The 12,151-nt window shown below is 42.7% G+C and overlaps 2 protein-coding genes across 5 annotated transcripts in view; one reads left to right on the top strand and one right to left on the bottom strand.

Annotated features, from left to right (window-relative positions):
- Nucleotides 1–8,767, top strand: part of igf2bp3 (insulin-like growth factor 2 mRNA binding protein 3) — a 31,947-nt gene extending 23,180 nt beyond the window's left edge. For all 4 annotated transcript variants that reach the window (XM_076302273.1, XM_076302275.1, XM_076302274.1 and 1 more), the window contains 4 exons: nucleotides 297–371; nucleotides 1,823–1,954; nucleotides 2,192–2,305; nucleotides 6,078–8,767. In XM_076302273.1, the coding sequence (XP_076158388.1) occupies nucleotides 297–371; nucleotides 1,823–1,954; nucleotides 2,192–2,305; nucleotides 6,078–6,176 (420 nt within the window). In that variant the 3' untranslated portion in view covers nucleotides 6,177–8,767. The remainder of the gene's footprint in view (nucleotides 1–296; nucleotides 372–1,822; nucleotides 1,955–2,191; nucleotides 2,306–6,077) is intronic.
- Nucleotides 8,768–10,563: 1,796 nt separating this feature from the next.
- Nucleotides 10,564–12,151, bottom strand: part of gpnmb (glycoprotein (transmembrane) nmb) — a 7,713-nt gene continuing 6,125 nt past the window's right edge. Inside the window, exons 9-11 of the mRNA XM_076300852.1 lie at nucleotides 11,938–12,151; nucleotides 10,991–11,081; nucleotides 10,564–10,717 (exon numbers count right to left, since the gene is read on the bottom strand). The exon at nucleotides 11,938–12,151 is cut by the window's right edge and continues 7 nt beyond it. Of these exons, the coding sequence (XP_076156967.1) occupies nucleotides 10,564–10,717; nucleotides 10,991–11,081; nucleotides 11,938–12,151 (459 nt within the window). The remainder of the gene's footprint in view (nucleotides 10,718–10,990; nucleotides 11,082–11,937) is intronic.

A 12,151-nucleotide genomic window follows, 5' to 3' on the forward strand; every position in this document is an offset into this window, starting at 1 on the left:
CTTGAGCAATGCACTTACCGGTAACCTTGAGTCTAGGACACTAGCCCTTGTAGTAATTTACATTTACTTTGGATAAAAGCATCAGTCAAATGAAAGAATAAGTAACTATTGGTGGAGATTTGTTTTATTAGGGCCTCACATTATTATTTGGCCCCTGCGGGTCTCATCTCCAATAAGGAGTCTGCTGTCTGATTAGAACTCGGCTCCTTTTGTCCATCAGAAATAATCCACCTACCGTAAGTCTCTCTGGAGGAAAGTGTCTGCCAAATAAATAAGCTCGCTCCTTTGTCCGTCAGATTGCCCCAGCTGATGGTGTGGAAGCCAAGCAGAGGATGGTCATCATCACTGGCCCACCAGAGGCCCAGTTTAAGGTAATAGCTCTGACCTTACACTCTCTACTGTCTGATATGTGTGTGGCCAAAAGCTTTTGTTTTTGTTTGTCTCAAGGAGCCAAATCTTTTGAAAGATGTGTAGCAAACTAGATAAAGAAGCTTTGTTTGTAAAAAAACAGCGTCTTTAATGTCCCAGGGGAATAATCGTCTTCACACATCACTCCATATTCCAAAGCCTAGAATGTGGGCACAGCAGCACATATAACATACAGTACGGTGCAAAAGTCTCAGGTACCATACATGTTTTGTTTCAGCAATGCTATAAAGACCATATTGTTTATTTCTCAATTTCTTATTTAGAATATGTCCAGAGAACACAGGAAATATGTACCCAGTAGGTAATTTAAACACACATAAAATGTAGTTTTTGTTCTGATACCAGTCCAATTTCAGTCTCAAGCTAGCATTAGATTTGTTGTTTTTAGCAGTGTTCTAATGACCAATCACCCAAGGGGGAAGCTCTTGATAGAGCGGTCATTCCCCACCAAGGTCACTGAAGGGCATGCCTGGTCTTCCAGAAGCTGCTGGTAGATACAGCTATGATGGTGGGTCTCGATCAGCTGCTGACTTGACCGTGGCTCACCCTAAAACTGACCCAGCGGTGTCAAGAGCATTTTGGTCATTTTCACACTGCAACAACAACCAATCAAATTGATGCAAAACACTAGAGCCTGAAGCAGGCATGCACATTTTGTTTTGTTTTTTATATTCCATCCATCTTCTGGTTGAATTCTAATAAAGACAATGAGAAATAAACATATATGGTCATCATAATATTGCTGAAACAACAAATCTAATAGGTGCCTAACACTACAGTACTGTACTCCACACCCCACCCAACACATGACATCAGAGTACACAAATAGACACATCATTGGAACACAAATAACAGACTGTCTGACTGGGGCATCAGAGACTGCATTATCCCCCCCAAAACACGCACGCACGCATGCCTGCGCTGGACAACACCGCTGCTGCTCCTGGGAAACTGCCCCACTGTGCAGCTGCAGCCCCTTACAGCTATTGCACCGTGTCCACTGAGAGAACCCACTTTTCTAAAGCAGAGGCATCAATATGAGTCCAAACAGGTGTCCGCATGTGGTGTCCTGTCCACCTGCTCTCCAGCCTTAAGTGTGTGTGTGGGCAGCAGTTGCTCAGGAGGTAGTCGTTATCCAGCTACTGGAAAGCTGCTGGATTGAGCCCGACTCTTCCCGACCCTGTTGAGGTGTCCTTGAGCACGACCCTGAGCCCCAAACTGTTCCCAATGTGCAGGTTGGCGCCTCGTATGGCAGACCCCGCCATCGGTGTATGAGTGTGCCTGTGAAGGGCTGAATGTGAGGCATGACATTGTAGAGCTCTTGGAGTGCTCAGAAGAGTGGAAAAGCGCTATATAAATGCACTCCATCATTTACCTTTTTTGTGTGTGTTAGGCTCAGGGCCGTATCTTTGGGAAACTGAAGGAGGAGAACTTTTTTGGGCCGAAGGAGGAGGTGAAGCTGGAGGCCCACATCAAAGTCCCGTCTTCCGCTGCTGGACGGGTCATTGGGAAAGGAGGCAAAACCGTACGTTACACTTACACGCACTCACTCGGGTCACGCACACGCGGCAATAGCATACGTTACTCACACATACAGTACTTGCACCTATCAACTGACATGCACATTTGTCATATGTGATGAAACACATAGTACTGTCTACGGTTATACAGACACGCACAGATACAGATCAGCGCTCCTTCATACACATACATATACAAGTGCTGAGTGGCTGAGTGATTTGAATCTGTACCTGTCCCTCAGGTGAATGAGCTGCAAAACCTGTCGAGCGCTGAGGTGGTGGTGCCACGGGACCAGACACCAGATGAGAATGACCAGGTCGTCGTCAAGATCTCGGGCCACTTCTACGCCAGCCAGGTGAGCCCCATAGAGTATCATGCTCTTATGTTCTTTTTTTCATTTCATTATCTCTTTTTCGTGCATTATCTCTTATGTATTACTGTATGATCTATTTTGTACACCCTCCACTAGTAGCAGTATTGACCATGACTTGTTCATAGTAACTTCGCTCAACTGCAGAAGAAGCACGCAAAGGCTGCTACCAGATAATTTCAAAAGCTTCCAGAGGTTACGGACTGAACTAGCCTACGCAGTTTGAAGTACGACGTTGTTTGAAACCGAACACTAAAAGGCTTAGGTGGGATGAAGTGTAGCGAAGTGTTGTGATTTATTTCAGCTAAGCATTCAAAACTGAATATTATAATTATAAAAAATGTGCAGTGAGTAGCATTTTAAGCATGGTTGCATGTAACATTTCAAAATGACATTGACATAAACTTCATGATGGAGAAGACGAACCGTTTTGTGGAATGATGAATCATATGAAATTTGGGACTCCAGAACAGTCTCTGGGAGCCTATAGTGACATCACGGACTGCCTCTCCTTGTCTGCAGCTGGTATTGCTTTGCATGTGTGGCATTCTAAAACGTCCTTAAATTTGGGACCATTATCGCTCATTTCAATTTGTGACCTTGCAGTCAGAATTGTCGATTGTTTATTCCAAGTCTAATGACAGTCCAAAGTAGCTGTCCTGGGTTTTTCGAAGTGTCTGTTTAGTCTATTGCACATTATTTTTCACATTGTTTTGAATAGCCACTGCAGCCTACCCATGTTTGTTGACGTGTTGCAAAATCCGCAGAATCATTGTATGCAAGCAAACCGCATAAAGAGGCATGATAATTGACATGATGATTAGAGCCCGACCGATAAAGGATTTTGAAGGCCGATACCAATACAAATATTTGTTGATTTAAAAATCTGATATTCCGATATATCGACCGATATATATATATATATATAATTTTTTTTTTTTTTTTTTTTCAGAAACGCGCAACAAAACATTAACAGATTTCCCTAACATTAGTTATTTGTAGTTATTTATGAGTATTGACTAAAATAATATGACAATGTATTTCAAAAACAAACTTGTTTATTTTTAAATAATATTGTCACAGAGGAACATCGAAATATATTAAAGTTCTGATAAATAAAATGTATAAAAATAGAAACTTAAGATATGAAACTTAGTTTTTTGAACAAAAACACAATAACAACAACAAGTTTCATAAATATAAATATGAACTAAGACTTAACAATTACAAAAATTAATGATGACATTATTACTATCATCATCATTTGTATTATCATTAAACAAGATAAAGGTCACTCTTAAATGTTTGAGTGTGCGTGTGTAATAATTAGTCCCTATTGCCTTTATAAGCTACCTTATAATTACAATGTCAGCTTGCTTATCCCTTTACCTGCACTTTTAAAATTATTTCCATCAAGCTACATCAAACCATTTTCAATCATTAGTTGCTGCCTGCCTTCTAAAACCTACTATTTAGTGATCTAAATCCATTATGTAACTCTGCTGCGGCTGAACGACAGTCTGAAGCGCACACTTGGCGTCATTGGATTTCACACACGTGTAAAAGAAAAGCTAACTTTTATGCACAAGCTACGTTTGATACTTTTTCTCTATGTCTAAATGTTAACTCCTCTCACGTCTAATTTACATTTTACAATGCAGGGACTGTAACTACAGATATACTAGTAATAAATCATTACTTTATTTAGGCAGAATAAGTTCGTTGTGGTTTCCAAGCTCATTAATGTTAACGTTAGCGGTCTTCCACTGATATTCATAGCATTAGCTAGCTTTGTGGTTAGCTAGTCTATGATGAGCCCTAATTTAGCAATGGATAACGTCATACTGCAAATTGTAAAACATACGCTTTCAAAATAACAGGCCGGGAAGAGATGATACGTCTCACTGCTATAACTGTCACGCTATTAAAGAAATACATCTTCAGTCACATTGCCAAAAGTTAAAAGGACAGACAGTCAACTACACTCTCGGCTTATTTAACAGCAGCAAAACTGGACATTGTTTTCACGAATTTTGTCATGCTTATTTGAGTTAAGAGAACTGATGGGGATGTTCTTTTAATTGTTATTTCAAGCAATGTATGTCTCGTGACCAAATCACCATGAACACACTTCACTGATTATCTCACTCGCGGATAACTGATTCTCTCTGCCCGACTCTGGCTGGATCAGCAGGTTGCAGGATGTGTGGCGCGTTATACACGAGTGTTGCCAGCAGGGACGGTGTAGAGTGCCCTCTGGAGGACAAACTATACAACGCCAACACTCATGACGTGGTTGAAGGGTGTTTCGTCCGTTTTTATTTTATTTTTAAAATATTCATTTATCGGCCATTATAAATGCCGATACCGATAGTTTGGAAAATGCCTAATATCGGCCGATAATATCGGCCCGCCAATAGATCGGTCGGGCTCTAATGATGATCATTCAAACCTCTTGTGTGTTTCATAACACAGCACTGCAGTTTTCCCTGCAATGTGAACCCTGCTTTAAAGGGAATTACTCATGTCATTCTCATTGATTTAATGCATGTTACGCTCAAAACACACCCATGACTGATTTAAGAAACATAGGAACGACCCAGCTCACAATATCATGCCATTAAAGGAACACGCCACCCAATGTCAGTAGTAATATATGTTCTTACCTTAACTTTCACGAGTTGAGTCATACCTCTCCCGTGTCGGTATGTGCACTCAAACGCTCTGGTGCGCGGCGCAAATGTGTTAGCATGTTGCTATGCTAGTGGACTCAGACGTAGCCATAGAGGGTGGAAGATAAAAAACATCCACGTTTTCCCTACTTAAATACAGTTGCACGAGTAGTCACACAACATGAAACGTGGGAGTACTTCGACCTAGCGTAGTAATATTAATTAACACCTAATTGTAGATCCTATCCACCAGAGTTCAGCCGACCCCTCAGCCTCCCCCTCCCCCTCCGAGGCACACAGTCATTTCCGTAAATAGACAACCTGCCCTGCTGGCGTTAGTTTGAGCTGACTTAGCAAAGTAGTAGGTAGTGGTAAAGTAGATTGCTAACAAGCAGAAGTATTATAGTGATTTCATGTTGAATAGAATTCCGCTTCGCTGCAAACGGCGGATAGCATGGCTGGGATCTACAATTAGGTGTTAATTAATATTACTACGCTAGGTCGAAGTACTCCCAAGTGCTATTGCGCCACACATTGTAGTTCTACTGTTTATTCGCTTGGAAAATCGCCACGTTTCATGTTGTGTGACCTTACACATTTTTATCAACCACTCGTGCAACTGTATTTAAGTAGGGAAAACATGGATGTTTTTGATTACTGCTATCTTCCTCCCTCTGGCTACGTCTGAGCCCGCTAGTATAGCAACATGCTAACACATTCGCGCCGCGCACCAGAGCGTTTGAGTGCACGTACCGACACGGGAGAGGTATGACTCAACTCGTGAAAGTTAAGGTAAGAACATATATTACTACTGATATTGGGTGGCGTGTTCCTTTAAATGAGAGAATGTGGACTGGAACTTTAAACCAAGTGCCAATGTTGATGACGCAATGTGAAATTATTTTGAAACAAGTGTTTTTTTGTTTTGTTTTTTTCCCCATTTCCTGAAAAGTAACGATTTTGGTTAGACAACCATTATGTCAAATTGAATGCATGCACGTACACAACTGACCATTACACCTGTACATTTCATAGAAGAGACAGATTAAAGTAGTGTTTGTGTGTGTGTGTGTGCGCGCGCGCAGGTGGCCCAGCGCCGTATCCAGGAGATCCTCTCTCAGGTGAGGCGACAGCAGGAGCCGAAGCCCGCCCCCTCTGGCCCTTCATTGGCCAGGAGGAAATGAAGCTGCTTGGTCACCTGGGAGACACGGTGCTGATTGGATAGGACATGATGACACGCCCACCCCGGTAACCTGGCCTCGCCCACCTGCCTTGGGGTCCGCCCACGCCGTGAGGATGTCCACCTCAACACGACTGTGTAGACTTTCCTTTTCCTTTTTTAAGATCTCCAGAGAGAGACGAGAAGGGAAGTCTCCTCCTCTGTCTGTGTGCTTTCTCGCACATCCTCCCCACAAACGTTTCCGTTTCTTTTGCCAAGGACGTTTACTTTAAGGAAACTCTGTTTTTGCAAATCTGTAATTGTTTCATGAAGTGATCCTCTAGTTGAGGTTGAAGATGTCACTCACATGATGTTGGGCGGAGACTGGGTGTGGCCTAAAGGGACTGGGCGGGGTTTAAATGTATGGATAGTGGCATTTTATAAATTTGGATGCATTTTTATATATATATATATATCTAATAGGAGGGTGGAAACCTGGCCACTGTCGACTGAGGGAGTGTTGATATGGGTTGGCCAGGAAACCAAGTTAATATGCATTTTACTCATCTACCTCAGGCGCTAGAACCTCAGAGAAAAAATATCTATATAAATATATATATATGAAAAATGATCCTTTCTTATTTTTATTTTGCTTTGTGGTATTTTGTATACTTTATAAAGCTAATAGTTCTTGAACATTTTTATTTTTTTAAGAAAAAAAAACTAAATGAAAATGGTCAGCCACCAACTTGATGGTTCTCGACTGCCGCGGTTTCCCCAGATGCACGCGCCTCATGAAATTACCTTGACATGACCTTGTAAATAGAACTGTGTGTGTGCATCTGGCGTTGACCGGAGCGTTGGCCTCTGCTGTTGGTGGTCGAGTCGATGGGAGTATTAAAAAGAATCACCTCAACACCACCTGAAGAATCGCCATCTGAAAATGTCACCCATCTCTCAATCCAGTAGAGCTGCAGAGTTAACCACCTTTTCACACGGCAGGCATGCTGTTTCATTTCGGTTATTTAGTTCGGTTTTCATTTTCATTTTGTTTTTGTTTTGTTCTTCTGATGAATTGAATTCTTCTCAGCTGCTTCACTAACTTCACACTGCGTGTTTTCGAGGCGTCGCGGGAACTCAAGAGGGGGTGCCACTGCGCGCATGTCGACGGTCAGACCACCCTCTTTCGACCCCGACGCCATTTTGTTTCCCCTTGCTCCGAGCAGGGCCTCTGACGCACGTAGCATTGAGGGTTAAGGACCTTCAGTGGTCTCTCGTTTGGGCCAGGGGCCCTTTCGAAGTGGGCTGCAATGGCACAGGGTTTCAGAGTTTTGTGACTAGTCACTGCATGGGTTAGGGAGACACACACACACACGACGCACATACACTCGCTCGCGCGCGCGCGCACACACACACACACACACACACACACACACACACAGTGGAAATATGTAGTGGTTTTGCTGTTCATACAACCAGCATCCATAGAGTAACTGGACATGAGCTGGAACGAGGCAAATGTTTCCACCGACTTTTTGTTTTGTTTTTCCTTTTCTGAAGATGCCTGAAAGGGCTGGAATATTCAAATTGATAAATGCTTAATAAAAGTGAAATCAACCTTTCTTCTTTTTTCATGTGGAATGTAAGTATATGATTTGATTGTGGTAAAGAGCTTGCGTGTCATGCTTCCTCTAAAGGAAGAACACTTTCTACCTCAGCTGAACGGGTACCGGGCGTGGCGGTGGTGGGTGTTTGCCCCACCCCCACACACCCCCCGAGGGTCCCGCGCGCGCGCGATGCCATACCTCACGTCCCCTCGCCAACGCTTTACACCCTGCAGATTGGCACCGCGTCACGTCACACCACGTGACGCCAGGGAGGGCACAAGTGACATTATTTTTTTTCCTTTTTTTTTTGTTCATGTCGCCATTTTGATCTACCTCTTTATAGACAAGTGTTTTGAATTGGAGGCATTTCTGTTAGATTCTAGGGTATGACTGACCCATTCCTTCTGGCAAAATTCAGTGAATCATGTAACAATGCTTAGTTTTCAAGACTGCTTTTTGCCTACATTGTGTTATCTACCAATTGATTGAAAAATGTAAAAAAAAAAATAATAACTTGCTTTTCTTTCTGCTTTTCTTCCATTTTGGTGCTGTGGCTTCTGTGTAGATTAACAGATTTTTTTTTCTTGGATAGGTCAGATAATTTTTTTTGGATTCAGTAAATAAGAAATCTACTGCTTTATATAAAAAAAAAAAACAAGATCTGTATTTGTGTTCTGATTTTGAGTTCTTTTTTCCCCTTTTGTCAAATGGATGCTCTAGCGCTGTTGATTTGCCTGGCTGGTGTCCACCCTGTTTTTCTTTAGCTGTGTTGTGTGGTATGATGCGTACCAGATAGATGTCATATGGGTTCCCAATCTGGAATGGTTTTTGGACTTTTGTTTCTTTCTTTTTCTTTTTTTTTTGTTTTGTTTTGAAGGTAAAAAAAGCAATCTGATTTCAGCATGATGTCCTTTTCCTTCACAGCGCTTGTGCCACCACACCCACACAGACTCCATCTGTCAAAATGCCTCTCAGATAAATAAAGAAAATAAGTCAAGTTGGCTCCTAACTGCTGTCTAGCCTCTTCTTTTTTCCACTCACTCTCGCCCTAACACTGTCTGGCTTCTGCTTTCCCACTTGGCCAAATGACAAGAGTGGTAGCACTCTCACTCACTCAGTCACACACACTGCTTTCCTACTTAGCAAAAGGGCAAGAGTGGTAACACACACCCCCATCTAGTCCATCATGGCTGGCAACACTCACTTCTCAACACACTCTGTGGCTTCTGTCTGGGGAATGCAGATGGATGGGCAAGGAGGGTGTTGGTTGACATACTCCAATGCTAGTGCTTTATGAAAGCCATTCAGTTTGATTGCTGCCTCCCATAAATGGTCTTTGAGATGACCGGTAGTCCTTAACTGTAGGCCCAAAGGTGCCTAAAGGCCAACGCGTCTGGCGTGTCGAGTGATGCTAAAGTTTAGAACTCTGTTACTTTTAACGGAGCGAAGCCCACCGACGCCAAAGTTGAGAAAATTGTTCTCTCTTATCTTTCGATTCCATAGGCATGAATGTTGTGGCCAGTGGACAATAATGTACTGGAGATAAAATCCTCCTCACTGGTCTCTTACATAGATTATTCTCTGGCTTATTTGGTTTAGAATCTTTATTAGGATAACTACAATGTAAAAACATTCAAGAAAAACTAATGGGGGGAAAAAGTTTTTAAATTAAGATTTTAATTAGTATATGCATCAATATTTCAATAATATTTTAAACTTTTTGTAAAGAGGCTAAAATAACAAAAGTGCATGCACAGGAGCTTGACATGAGGGAGAGAGAGAGACGTCTCGTGTGCTGGCAGTTACAAATCAGACTGAAACTAAAACAAATTCACTTTCAAATGACTTCCTTCACACCAACACAGTATTTAGTGCTGTTAGCATCTATGGAAAAACAAGCTTTTTCAGTATTTAAGAGAAAAGAAAAACATTCACCCTCTGCTGGTTTGCTTCTTGGAGAAGAGTGTGTTTGGGTAAGGCTAATGCTGACCTAATATTCTCTTGGGTGGTCAGCATTGTCACACACACACACGCGCACACACACACACACACACTTGGTTTGGGTTCAGACACCAACCACAGAACAATACAAGAATGTACTTTTAGTCTTCCACACCCAGGTTTTCCTGAGTTTTCAGGATCATAAGCAAAGTCTGACTACTAGTATTGTCTTGTACTCATGCTAGTAAGCTGTATTAAATATGCCGGCAAGCTAATTCTGTCCTATTTAAGAACAGCTTAACATAGTATCTAAAACACATTCATATACATTGTGCCCATTGTGTATGCTATCCAGTTAAAGCAGTATTGTTTTGAGTTACACTTATATTATTGACAACAGTTAGACTATGTCTGTCCATTGAATACTCTTCAGAACAACTAAGCAAATTGGATGTTCATATCAGAAAGGTGTCATGCAGAAATAGTACACTCAGTGAAATGTGTAATGTTGTATAAAACTTAACTAAGATTGTCAAATGATATCATACCCATAATGCATCACTGACAGGAAGGAGCTTTTGCTAGTGGAACAGTTCAAAGTATAGCAGGCCCCCCTGGCACATATAGTGCAACAGTCAGTCAGAGCAAGTATTTGTTATTTATTTAATACATGATTCGCCCAAGTGCTTCAATACAATATTACTTACTCAAGTGAAAACCAGCAAGTGTGTTTCATTAATACAGCTATGTATCCTAACTCACTGCTGCTGAGTCATATGTAGGAGTATATGCCATGTACTGCTCAATAGGCAACCTCTGCCATACACTCTCATCCCCCTCCCATGTGCTGTTCCCGCATGTGGTTTATAGGGGGCGCCTGTCTGTCAGCAGGCGACTCCGTTCCTCATTGGTTGGGAAGAGGGCTGCCTTCAGCCTCTCCATGTGACCTCCGACCCTTGGGGGTTCTCCCGCGTCCTCCACCAGGGATCGCCGCACAGGCCGGTACACCTTGTAGCGCCTGGGACAGGAAGACGGACACAGAGGAGGGTCAGTTCATCAGGCAAAGTCAAATGTAAGGTCAATTTGGAACTACAAGGGAAAATGTGTCATTTTGTGTGTGTGTGCTCTCTGATCTATGACTAGTCCTGCAGTGACAGGTATACAGAATAGTACAATTTCAGTACACTTCAGTACAAATGTCCACTGGAATGACTCATTTGCTCCACATCTATCCCACAGTCCTCAGCTGTCCAGACTCCCAACATGCCTCTACGTTGTTGAATGAACTCACTTGTACACCATGAATGCGATGAAGGCAAAGATGGCCACCAGAACGGCACTGCTGGACAGAACCACCTCAGCGGCGCGGGAGGACTTGGACACTACAGGACGAGAAACACACTCACAAAGGAGTGCGGATAAGATAAGATAAAATAATCCCTTAATTGTCCTCACCATGTCTAATGAGAAATTTGCATCATTAAAGCAGCAAAAGGGATAGCAAGTATAGAATTTACGAGTACGACATGTACCTGTACATGCACATGCACAACAACAACAACGCAGCCACTACTGCGATATCCAGTCCAGTGGTAAACACAGGACCATAAGGACAGCATGAGAACAGCACACCAATGAAGGAAGCCCGAAGACAATGTGTGAAAAACAAAGACAAAGCTCAAAATAGAAGTGTCAAGACAAACACATCAACAGCACAAGATGGCTTTAACAGTGATAAGTGAGAGAAATGCATGAATGTGTAAACTGAGACAGTGGATTGTGAAGAAGAGGGAGACGACACTTAGAAAAAGAATCTCAGTGGTGCAAGAAAACTTGCTTGATGATGGAGAAGCCACCGTCTGTTAGCAAGATCTGCTTCAGTTGAAAAGAAAACTTGCTCAGTGACAAACAATCACCTGATGGACTGAACTAGGGGGTGGTCAGACAGGATGTGGTTTTTGCAGTGAGGTGCGCGTTTTTCATTTCATTTCATTCGTATTGCACGCTGCTTATGCGCCCAGAGAAAAAATTCATCTCAAAGCCAAAAAGCGCCCGCGTTTTTATGAAAACATAACGCACCTCACGTTTTATAAGCGGCAGAGTGCGTCCTGTCTGACCGCCCACTTACAAATGGTCAGTAGAGTCGGGACAGGCTGATGCAAGACCACACTCAGAATAATGTGAATGTTCTCTGTGAAATAAACCAATGGGATGGCTGCGTGAAGTGTCCTGACCCACCCTGATTGGTGCTCTTGTCGATGGTCACGGTGGTGGTTGCCAGAGATCTGCTCTTGGAGTCCTCCAGGATGATGTTGACGCAGTAGGTGCCAGGCTCGTGGAAGGTGCGTCTCAGGATCACCTGGCAACCCAGGGGTACCATGGGAACGTCATCACACTTGATGCTCTTCACCTGGTGGCAGGTGGCATCCGACACAACTGTGCACGCCGAGGT

This window comes from Alosa pseudoharengus, unplaced genomic scaffold, assembly GCF_046254945.1.
Source record: "Alosa pseudoharengus isolate Yale_2024_CS ecotype anadromous, Long Island Sound unplaced genomic scaffold, YU_APseudo_1.1 YU_APseudo_1.1_scf_23, whole genome shotgun sequence".
NCBI lineage: Eukaryota > Metazoa > Chordata > Actinopteri > Clupeiformes > Clupeidae > Alosa > Alosa pseudoharengus.